The 12,790-nt window shown below is 32.4% G+C and overlaps 1 protein-coding gene across 2 annotated transcripts; it reads right to left on the reverse strand.

The window, feature by feature from the left end:
* Positions 1 to 1,037: 1,037 nt before the first annotated feature.
* IBP2 (insulin-related peptide binding protein) lies at positions 1,038 to 6,589 on the reverse strand. Of its 2 annotated transcripts, XM_013323016.1 has the most exons (8): positions 6,374 to 6,589; positions 5,736 to 5,894; positions 4,705 to 4,860; positions 2,855 to 3,018; positions 2,298 to 2,457; positions 1,807 to 2,009; positions 1,386 to 1,520; positions 1,038 to 1,171 (listed from the first exon to the last, which is right to left on the reverse strand). In XM_013323016.1, exons 3-8 carry the CDS (start codon positions 4,823 to 4,825, stop codon positions 1,169 to 1,171), a joined length of 786 nt encoding a protein of 261 aa, XP_013178470.1. In that variant the 5' UTR covers positions 4,826 to 4,860; positions 5,736 to 5,894; positions 6,374 to 6,589; the 3' UTR covers positions 1,038 to 1,168. The 2 variants fall into 2 exon arrangements, with proteins under 2 accessions (XP_013178470.1, XP_013178469.1); XM_013323015.1 differs by lacking the exon at positions 6,374 to 6,589 and having other exon boundaries at positions 5,736 to 5,916.
* Between the last annotated feature and the right edge of the window lie 6,201 nt (positions 6,590 to 12,790).

The raw sequence follows: 12,790 nt of genomic DNA on the forward strand, positions 1-12,790 counted from the left end.
GTAAAGTCATCTCCTTATGCTTTATAGGTTTTCTAATTAAAATTGCACCATATATGTATCTATTTTTACACTAATAGATAAACTTCCAATTTAGTAACAAAAATTAATATTTTTTCGTACAAAACCGAATTTAAAGTAAAGTGTCTTTATTTATCATTAACACCCAAAACAAAATCAAATACAAGTATGCAATATTTAAAATAAATAAATATATTATTCGATAAAGAGGTCAAAATTAATACTAAATAATATTTCATACTTATCATTTTATTTATTTCAATCACAGAGTATGTATAAAACATTGGCAACATTCAATAAAAAACCAACGCATCAACAAAACACGATATAAATAAAAAAATAACGTAAAAATAAATATTAAATTCTATTTCATTTCTATTTTACAAATCAAATATTTTAGTAAAACATTTTACGTATTAGAAAATCAATATGTTGCAAATATCAAGGAGTTTTTTTTTAAATATCAGCAAAAAAAATAATTCGAAAATAAATTCACTAATTTTATAAGTTAGTTTTGAAGTTTACATTAAAAAAATCGGAATATGTTTTTTTGGTCAAATCCCTGATATTTGTAGGTTTTGTCTTAATATAAAAAATGTACATTAAACAATAAATTAATTATTTTACAAATTATAACTAATTAAGTACAAATAAATACAAAACAGATTTCATATCAACAATAATGTAAATAAAAAAACCTTAAAAGTCACTTAAATTAAAAATAAACAAATTATTCCAAAATATTTACGAGAAATTAGATAAAACATTTTTTTAATTAAAAAAAATACTGGCTATTTTGAAATTCTCGGAATTTTTTTACGGAATACATTTGAATCGAATTTTAAATTATTTTAAATGGAACAAAATTTTTTTTTAAACAATTATTTTATGTTGAACAAGAATTTTTATGTAATTCTTTAATAAATCTATATAAATGCATTTTAAATCACTGTAATTTAAAACTTAACCTAAAATTGGCACAAATTATATAAAAATTAAATTAATTTATACATCCAACAGATATTTTTTTACAACTAACAATAAATTAAATATTTTCTATATTACAATATTACGTTTATAGGAACATGGGAGATTTTCTTAGCAATCGGCGGGTAACTTTCTTGATCCATTTCTAGCAATCCGTTTTAATTTACTGAAAGAAATAACATTTTTAATCAAAATATACTAATAATTGGTCTAAATAAGTCAAAGTGTTTGATATAACTATAAAACATTTCTTAGTTTTTCAAAGGCAATTATCAAAAACAACTCTAAAATAATTCATAATAACTTTCTTACGAGTACTATATGTCTTCTAAAAGCAATCTTTAATTTCTCTTTGCTTTTACTAATAGATTAATAGTTACCTGTTTCCTTGGCTTGGAAGGGTAAACGAATGTAGCCGCGGTGTCTTTCCCTTGCGGGCTGCGAGCTGTGCAGCTCCATTGACCCATGTCCCCCCACTGCAGCTCCACTATCAGCAGGTCACCAGAAGGCAACACCTGCAAAATATATATTCAAATAAATACGCAGAACTTTCAGTCTTTTTGATGCATCAGTTGGCACGTCATGCGGATCAAAACTTTAGTTACTGACGTGCCAACTTACCGGATTGATTATATCACAATTTGATCACCATAAGAAAGATTAATGCTCTACTTAAAAAACGCCTCTAAATTTCAGTTTTCACACAATATTTTTAAGAATTGACTTGGCTGTATTGCTTTTTAAAGTTTTGCTAACATAAAGCAACATAAAGAAAGAAAACACGTGGTAAATGAAAGATACCTGTAGCCTAGGACTGCCGTACACGACTTGGTTATTGTTGTCCTGCCACACGACCTGGTGTTCGCCGGCGCTGCTCACCCGGCACGGCAGCAGCAGAGAACTGCCGCTCTCCTGGAGGATGTCTTCGTAGTGCAGAGTTATCACAGGCTTCGACGGCGCAGGGAACAGGTTCTCCAATGACAATAGTTGCGGGGAGAGTTCAGCTGAAAGATAAATTTTCTGTTTACAAAATGAAGTTATAAAAAGGCGCCTGTGCTAAACTAATAGCAACTTTACAATTTTGAATAATTAGCTGTAAATTTTTTTCAGGAGCAAAAACAACTAAAATTGTAAAACATAACGAAATACAACATTCAAGGTAAATTATCTACTTGTATATAGTAGACAGGAAGAAATCTATCACTGTTTTAGGTTATAGGAAGCTACAAAGCAAAAATTAATATAAAGCATAATCTGTCTACTGGTCGCTAGATGTCGCTTTCAAAACTTACTTTCAGTATAAACAGTGGTAGATGCGGTTATTTCCTTGAGGCCGCTGCTTGCGTCGCAAGTGAACACGTCACCAGAGCGCGCTGCTGTCACCACCAGCTTGCTCACAAGTCGGGCAATGTTGTTGGCCACTGTCGGGATCTCATTGGCTTCCTCTTCGTACTGGAATTGATCATTTTTCAATTAACATAAGCGATAAATAAACAAACCAAAACATTTTGTCTACAGATAAAGGAATTGTTAATTACTATCTAAACATAACTATGAAAAGAGTAATACTTTGAAATTTAAAAATACTGTTCTATAATGAATTTGCATTTTACACTAGAATAACAAAAATAACTATTAAAAGGGAATCATTAATTATTAAAAAAAGCATGTTTTTCTAATATTTTTGTGTTATATAAATGAGACATGTTTACAGAATACAGAATCTACAGTGAAAACTTATAAGCAAGTATTATAATATTCAAACTTTACAGCGGCTCGTGATTAACTGCGAGTTAACTTATTGCGAGCAGCCATTAAGTTTGTATGACACTGTATCAGTTTAACTCACATCTATCATGGGCTCTCCGTTCTTAAGCCATTGCACTTGAGGTGCGGGCGAGGCGGTCACTTCACATACAAGCTGCAGGCCCGCACCAGGCTCGTAGCGTACGCGCTGCGGCGGTGCTTGTGTCATCTTGATGAAATTACGAAGACGACGACGTTGAGGAACAGCTGCAATAACATCTTACTTTATAAAGGCTGTCTTCTTATTTTATATAAGCTATGACCCGCGACTTCGACCGCGCGGAATTAAAATAATAAACTTAATTAGTCTATGTGTTCTTCCACGCTATGGTATACACCTATTTGCTAAATTTCAGCAACATCTATGCATCCGTTCTGATGATACCTTTAAACAAACATCCATCCAAACATTTGAATTTATATTCGATTCGACTCCTCCTATTTAAATACGTAATACATTTTCAATAAGTCTACTGCGCTTTTTTTTAAAGTTTTACTAAACGAACGTAATAATATAATAACATAGATTGAAGCTTTGTCCGGTGGAGGCAGTGACTAGTTTCGAGCCAATCGGGGGCACTTCATCAAGTTGAATGGGACTGTTATTCGCTGACACGAGCCATCGCACATCCCGCTTATATATTAGTTATTAATAAAGTCCCACGAAAGTTTGCGAATCGAAATTTAAGCAGTATATTTTTTTACAATTTCATTGCAGTGAAACTGTATAAAAAAATTAAATAGCAAAAGAATACGATTGTAAATACATTTATTCTTCCGCGAATGAATCAGATCCGAATTCAAATTTATAACCCAATTAATACGCGGTTACCGGATGGGCTATCGTTGGGTTGGTGTTTTTGCAAAAGTGATTTGCCATTTGACTTTGTAATATGTAGCCACAGCTCCGGCGCTTTGCAATTCAATGTACAACAGATGGTCAATTTATTCGCCTCGAGCGTCATCTAGCGGCGAATAGAATTCACCAATTGTGTGTCACGTTGGCCTCGTGTCAGGATATGTTAAAGAAACAAGAGAATGAAATGAGAGTTTTAATTAAGAATCTTTTAATATAATTTTACTAATTATAAATGCGTAAGTTTAGATGGATGTTTGTTAGAAGGTATCTCCGGAACGGATAAATCTTGATGAACTTTAGCATAGATTTAGAACATAATCTGGAAGGACACGTAGGCTACTAATTAGACGGGAGACAACTACTAATAAAACTTTACTGAAACTCTTTTAAACAAACCTCTTTCGATATATTTATTTTAAGTTTTAAAATAAATTGGTTTATTCTTTAATTATTATTTAAGTTTTTTTGGTTTACACTTTTAAATCGATTGATAACATTAATTTACTTTATATTGTGTTAAACAAAAAAAACCTTAAATTTCTACGTCAGTAAAATACATACAAAAGTGTATTTTAACAAAGGATTAAGAAAAAAACGCAAACACAAAAAATAGACAGTAAAATCACAAAACTGCAGTATTCAAAGATTTCTTTTGAAATATTCAATGAAAAATCTACTTGATTTTGCAGTTTCATTGAATTTCATTACTTCCTTGTATCATTGTTTATGCAAACAGTAGCTTACTTATTACTAGCTATCACCCGTGACTCTGTTCGCATGGAATTAAAACAACTTCGTAATCCTATGTGTTCTTTCAGACTATGTTCTAGATAAATGCCAGATTTCATAGACTTTAGTTCAGCCGTTCCGGAGATACCTTCAAACAAACATCCATCCATCTGAACATTTGCATTTATAATATTACTAGATTAATTGTAGTCTTTTTAATTTCTTTTATAACGACAATGGACACTTATCTAATAAATATATGATATTTATTTTATTAGAAAAATAAAGCAAAATAAGTAACTTACGATTAATTTGTAAATTATTATCCAAATCATTTTTGGGGTTGTCAATTTGTGCACTGACGATGTAAGCGCTTTGCAGCGACACTAGCGCCGCGGCGACGAATAGCGACACTAATTTAAACATCTTCGCTACTTGATAACAGATGGAGAAAGTATCGCCTGAAAATAAATGAAACGTTAACGTTAATTATGATTAAAAAAATGTCTTACGATATTTATTTTATTATTTAACTCTATAAATTTATTTCATATTAAGGATTCAAAACTTAAAACTGAATTTAGTATTTGATATTACGTTGGAATTATTATAAAAGATGGAATTAAAAACATTTTTATTTCAGCTTTGAGACCTTAATAAATGTTACCTTCAAGTAAAATGTAATGTAAATAAATCGAAAAGGAGAATAAAAAACATTTAACAACCTTAAAAGTTTTACCAAATAATAAGAATAAAAGATTATTAAAGATTTTAAATATTAGAAACATATTTAAAAGAAAATCAATTCGCCAACATTACAAGAAAAAGTAAATAAATAAATCGAGTAAATTTACGCGGAAAATTACAACTATTTTTAACTATTTTTCTTATCAACTTATTACGATACTATTACGATTTACGAAACACGAAACTAACTGCTACATGGACCTAGATTTAATTCTTTAACTAAATATAATTTTACATCACCGATACATAAAATAAATAATAATTACAAAAAAAAAATCCGTAATATTGATTATTACAGAAATTCAATTTGATTTGTTAATTCAAAAAATATAAAAGTAAAGTACACTTAAAACAATTTAATTTTATTAATTGAGAAATTAAATTTATAAATAATATTAAAATTTTACGTAAAATAAATATCTCTTTTTATATCCTAAGAAATAAGTATTAAATACGATAAGAATGTTTTTAATCTCGAAAAAAAATACAACCACAATATTAAATTATAATAAAAAAATAGTGAAAAATCGCAATAATAAAATTTAACATTATACAAAAATGTATTCGAATTTCAAAATCGTGTACATACCTTACACAGATGATAAATATTAGAAATAAATCCGATATTCACAACACGTTTTCATCCGACCAAGTCTAGGAGGTTGTGTTGCCTGTATGGATAAGTCTGGAATATGAACACTCACCAACCAACAACCCCTTTTATACCCAACGCTTTGGTACGGGGTGGCTACGTGTTGGTTGTCAAGTAGACGAATTAGTTACCGCTGGCCCTTAATTATGTTATTATTGAGAGATTCATAGTAAGTAATATCAAATAAAAGATTATATCTTGCGATTCGAATTTTTTAAAAATGGAATCAATTCGAATTCTAAATTTAAAATTTGTGTTCGATAAAGTTTTGTTTTGTTCTAAATTTGAATTTTGTTTTTTTTTTAATTGTTTTCCGTTACGTTAAATTAAGTTTTGTTCAGTTTCTTTTTTAATTTGAAATATGATTAATTAACGTAATGATAACCATTGTAACTCAGATAGGCAGTTAGGCAATTCTTTTTATAATACATGTGGTATTTTTTGTAATTAGAAAAATTTACTCTGATTTCTATTGATAAATAAAACTCGTAGAAGAAACTAATTTTATTTTTTTATACTAATAAATTTTGGATTAAATAAATAAGTAAATTAAGAAAAATAAAAACATTACTTACTAAACTGGCCAGTACTTGTCATACGATTAAACGTCAAGCTTCTTTTTTTAATTCACAAGGCAAAAGGCATCTCCGTTCTGCCAAGATCCAGTTGTCACCTTCTTTTCGCGCCAAATGTTCTCGTCTACATGCAATGACTGTTGTATTGTATTGTGTTTCATCATCTTTGAACCGTAATATGGAATTCCGATTACGCCGATGATTCATCTAGACATCTATGCAATCCAATCGTGCAATTTTAAGCTTTATTACCTTTCTAATATTGTCGATATTTAGTTGCATCAATAACCGCCTCTGAACACGTCGTATGACGTCGAATCCCTAGATATCATTTTGACAAGTCTTCTTGTTATAAATCAATCTGACCAACTTTATCTTACGTCTCTGTGAATATAATTAGTGCTCTATTTGCATAGCAATTAAGTCGATATTAAAATGATCTTAGTTTTGCCAGTTGTATTTGTAAGTTGGTTAGAATATCACGTGTAGCGTATCTATGAAGTAAAAAAATTTGATTACTGCGACGTACGATACATTGGAATGTGGGCTCGACTATGTAAGGGTTGTGACACATCAAATGGATAGTGTGGGAACGAACGGTTACATCTTTGGCTAGTTTTTTTTAATAGAAATATTTTTTTTAATAATCAATTAGCCATCTGAATTCATCGAAATGGCGAAGCTACCATTGCTCTTAGATATTCACAATTACAGATGCATTACCTTTAATCGACAGAGGTAGAGACACACAAAGATAATATTTCCCCTTCCTATGCTTTCGTCCTATATCACTTCGACTTTTCCTAGGAATGGGGAAGAGGACTAAAATTAGCATTAATGTTTATGCCCAATGAGTTTCTAAACCATTTAATAGATTTTGGGAGAGTATAAGACCTCAGACCACCTTTTTCAGTACGGAAGGTTAAAACTTTATGTGCTGCTCTTCCATACAGCACTATCAGACTTCATCTATGACTATAAATGCTTAATATTACACACTAAATTATAAAACATTCACAAAAGTATTAAAACACACAAGTAAACTGATAATTTGTCATTATTACCATATCATATCATAATTTAACAGTGGTAGAGCGAGCTTTAACATCTTCGCACGAATTGTCCCGGCTCCCCCGGTGAAATACCACGACCACACAGAAGACAGGCGTCAAATGGAAGCAATTCCGCGTTTCGTCTGATGAGTGTGCGTCCCGGAGGGCTAATTTAGTCCTCTTTCCCTTCACACCCTTTTTCTTAAAAGGACAGGATGGTAAGTGAAAGTGGACTTTCCAGATGAGAGGATGCATGGAAAGATATTTTCTTTCTGTGCATCTTCTCCTCAGTCGATTAAAGGTAGGCAACGCGTGTGCAATTGCGTATGTCTATGGGCAACGGTCACTTCGCTATTACAGCGATTTCAGGTGTTCAACATTAATAGAAAATAAAAAAGAAATGAAAAATACCTTAATTTATTATATCCGAGTGCCTCTTGAGGTGTACTGTTTTTTTTTAATTTGTATAAGAAGGTGTAGAATATAATAGGGTTATCTTTTCTACTTTAATTATTTAGTTACACGTCTTACGTAATCGGACTTTGTCATTACAATGCACGTCGGGATCAACTGGTATCTTGATATAAATTACTTATATAGGTCACTAAACTTTTAATTAACTTATGTTATTTACGACCGTCTTACAATGTATGTTGCATGAATCATAGTTGCATCATTAAAACTTAAAATAAACATCGCTTTATAATAATATGATTAATCTTTATAATAATAATTACTTTTGTTTACTTTCTCCCTTTCTCTTACATCATCAGCTCTTACGTCCACTGAGGGGCTTGGAGCCTTTTTTTTTCAGAGGGGAATGCTTTATGCATACTCCCCGCCCCGGGGGGGACGCGGTAGTTATGTGGGATTCTCTTCCGGATGGGAAGCATACCCACTAAACCCCTCTGTTCCACCAACGCATCGGGACGGGACCACGGGCACGCTTTCGCTCTCGTCCGCGGTCCCGTCTGCGCCAGCTGTCGCCGGTGATGGACTCCCCCGTGTCCATCACCAGGAGGGGCTTGGAGCCTACCCTAAGTAAGTGGTCATAGTCAACCACGCTTGGAGCGTACCCTAAGCTTAGTAGACCACAGTCAACCACGCTGACTCAGTGCGGGTTGACTTCACAAATATTTATTTGCAGATATGTGCAGCATCACGATGTTTTCTTTCACAGTAAGAACGTCGGTTAAATGTAAAATAAATTGAGAAAGAACGACACATTTGTACATAGCGGGATTCGAATTCAGGGCCTGAAGATTACAAATCAAGTACTTAACCACTGAGCCACCTGTCTTAAACTGTATTCAACTTATTTCGTCTTTGTCATTTGTTGAATATTTAGTATTGCTATTTGTCGTAAATTCTAAAATTAATTTCCGTTTCAATTATATTGTTACAGTAACATAAAAAATGGAAAAAAACAGAGAAAAAATAGAACGTCTACATGTTTAAATGCAATTCAATATCTGTTACCTTGAATCCGCAATTTGTAATAAACATCTCTCTCACTTTTTACTAGGAGACTAAGAGAGATAGCAATACTTTTTTTTACACTAATATTTAACAGAAGAAATCCAATGTTACTACTTAAATTTTAATAGTTTATCGTTGTATTGTTAAATGTTTAGATATTACTATTAAATGTTCTTTTTGTTTGTTTTTTTTTTAGGTATAGTTAGTCTATGGTTAATAGAAAAGACCTTGAGTATCCATCAAGTGTGTCGCGACCCTAACTCGCTGTGTCTATGAATGGACAGGTCGATAAATGAAACCGGTCCATTATAATTAATATGACTAGTAGAGTTGCGAGAATTCTTACCAATTACAAATTTAAAAGGAAAAAGTTTACGTTAAAATATTCACGTAGTGATAAGATTAATTTAAATCGATTGATGATTTTTTTCTTGTTTTTCTTAAATCTTACTAGATCTTTATATATATAATTCTTCGGTGAGTGTGTATGTCACTGAACTTCTCTCAAACGACTGGACCGATTTTGATGAAATTTTTTTGTGTGTGTTCAAGGGGATCTGGGAATGGTTTAGATTCACAATTTTGTCCGCTGGAAAATAACTTTTTCATTAATTTTTAATTTATTAGTAGTTGTTGATTTTGGAATGTTTTACATTGGATCCGACAAACGGCGCTACCATCGCAGTGTCAAATTGTCAGACAACGTCTGTCGGGTCCGCTAGTATAATATATAAAAGAAAGTCGTGTTAGTTACACTATTTATAACTCAAGAACGGCTTTACCGATATGGCCAAAAATTGGTGAGGAGCTTAGAGCCAGAAGACAGACCTAGGATACTATTTATTATTTTTTTTTATTTTCTTACTAATATTATAAATGCGAATGCTTAGATGGATGTGATGTCGATGGATGGGTGTTTGAAGGTATCTCTAGAACGGTTGAACGGATCTCGATTAAATTTGGCATACGTATAGAACATAGTCTGAAAAAACACATAGGCTACACTAATTAAGTTTTTTTATAAACCCACACGGACGGAGCCGCGCGCGATAGCTAGTTATTAATAGATAATTTAAATTACAAGTATAAAAAGCTTAAGTAATCATTTTAGCATTTTTAATGGTTGTTTTAATTTCTTTATATTATTTGGCCATTTGAAGTCTTCGGTAAACTAATTCTAACCATGTAAGGAAATATTCATTGACTATCGTTCGTCCGCGACTGCGTTCAGGCTGAATTAAAAACAAACAAAATTAGTAGCCTATGTGTTCTTCCAGACTATGTTCTATATGTACGCCGAATTTCATAAAGATCCGTTCAGCCGTTCTGGAGATCTTCAAACAAACATCCATCTAAACATTCGTATTAATAATATTATTATAGTAAGATAACAAATGGATGATTAACAATGGGAGTCCTGGATCCTGGATGCGGGTGGCACAAGATCGGTCATCGTGGCGATCTTTGGGGGAGGCCTATGCCCAGCAGTGGGCGTCTCATGGCTGAGTAGAAGATAACAAATGTCATCAAAACGTTTGAACTATAGTATAAAATTTTCAACCGTTGCTGCTACATATTTTCTCGTAGTTTTTAAATATAAAGTTGAGTTATTATATGTTCTCGGTAAAATGATATAATCATAGTGTACGATAAAACAGAGCTTGTAATTACAGAGTTATTATCCTCATAGGAATCTCTCTGTGGGTAGCTACTCTACGCAATTAGTACATTCAAAACTTCAAAAGGGTTTTGCAAAGTCATTTTACGTTTTTACACAATTTTTCCATGATTTTTTTCATTTACATTTTAATGATGTACATATATTTTTGAATAAATTTTACTTCTTACTAATATTATAAATAGTAATAAATATACAGCGTCGGTAGCTCAGTGGTCAAGCACTCGACTTGCAATCTGCAGGTCCTGGGTTCGAATCCCGCCATGTACCAATGTGTTTTTCGATTTCCGATATGTACATTTATCCGACGTTCTTACGGTGAAGGAAAACATCGTGATGCATATATCTGAGAAGAAATTCAAAGATATGTGTGAAGTCAACCAACCCGCAGTGGGCCAGCGTGGTTGACTATGACCTAATCACCCTTAACTTAGGGTAGGCTCCGAGACCCTCGGTGGGGACGTATAGTGAGCTGATGATGATGATGATGAATATTATAAATGCGAATGTTTAGATGGATGTTTGAAGGTATCTCCGGAATGTTTAAATGAATCTCGTTGAAATTTGGCGTATATATAGAACATAGTCTAGAGCAGTCTTTCCCAAAGTGTGCGATAACGCCCCCTTGTGGGCGCTGCAGGTCTCAAGTTGCGGGTTATAGTAAAAGTTTCGTTTAGAATTCTCCGTTTTTATACATATATAGGTCACAATAATTAATTAATTTAATTTGAAGTTATAGTGGTCTTTAAATATGTGAAAATACGGGGGCGCTAAAAAAATATTTATTCTCAAAGTGGGCAGTAGACAAAATAAGTTTGGGAACCACTGGTCTAGAAGAACGCATAGGTTACTTACTACGTTTTTTTTAATTTCGTGCAGACGGATCCACGGGCGTCAACTAGTTTATTTAATAAATTAAATATGTGTTAAGTTAAAGACGAGTTTTGTAATAGTCCAAAACACTAACTCTATAAATAGACTGGCTATAAGACGTATAATTTTGTTACTATTTGATTCTCGCCATTTCAGCGCTGATTGTAGTGGTTGGTAGCGGTGGTGAGAATTCGAACTAATTATAGATATAGAATTAACTGACAGGAACTTCAATAGGCGGGTTCAATACGAACGTAACAGAAGCTGTAATTTCCAAGTTATGACATAACCATTGTTAGGAATAATGAAATTAATTTATTAATTTTAACAATTCAATTATTAAACAATTTAATTAAACTAAATTAATTAATTTAGTTTTGACATGAATATGTTTTTATGCATGTATTTTTCTAGTGAAAACTCTTGTTTTAGGTCAAATAGGGAAATTACTGGCTGCGAAAATTTGAGTATTTTTTTTTTTGCAAATGGAATTAATTTTGCAAATTGTGTAACTAAAAATAGTGAATGTATTCATTCAGTCACGAGTTATATTAAAATTTCCTTCTCATTCGAGATGGGGTCACTGTTTTTTAAACTAATAAAATTTCAGAACAGATGTATGTTAACATATTCGTAACTTTTTCGTGGAATAAATGTTGTATTCTTCTTTCTTTTTATAACTCTATTTAATAAAAAACACCACCTAACTTAGGGTAGGCTCCGAGCCCCTCGGTGGGTATAGTGAGCTGATGATGATGAATTAAAAAATTGTCCAGTAATAATGTTTATCAATATTAAAATTTAAGATCGGAACAACAAATTCCCTGTGGATATCATGATATTTAATTTATAACAGAACTATTAATTAATTATACTAATATTATAAAGCGAAAGATTTTGCTTCCTTCCTTCCTTCCTGTCAGCCATGAGACGCCCACTGCTGGGCATAGGCCTCCCTCAAAGATCGCCACGATGATAGGTCTTGTGCCACCTGCATCTAGGACGCTCCCGCAACATTGACCAGGTCATCTTGCGGGAGGCAGATGGCAGATTGCAGTTCTTGAGTTTGCTTAAATGCGCTAATCTCAGGAACTACTGGTCAGATTTAAAAAAAATCTTTTTTTGTTGGATAGTCCATTTATAGAGGAAGACTTTAGGCTATATAACATTACGCTTCGAGAAATAGTTTTTTTTTTAATTCCGCGCGGAAGGAGTCGCGAGTTACAGCTAGTTATTAATATGTCTTCACCGCTGCCCTATAAACACGATGAATTAAAAAAAAAGTTTTTCCTTAAAGCAAATGTCTTTTTGTTAGTCAAACTAAAGGTCCACTCG

Source organism: Papilio xuthus, unplaced genomic scaffold (genome assembly GCF_000836235.2).
Source record: "Papilio xuthus unplaced genomic scaffold, Pxut_1.1 DF825783.1, whole genome shotgun sequence".
Lineage (NCBI taxonomy): Eukaryota > Metazoa > Arthropoda > Insecta > Lepidoptera > Papilionidae > Papilio > Papilio xuthus.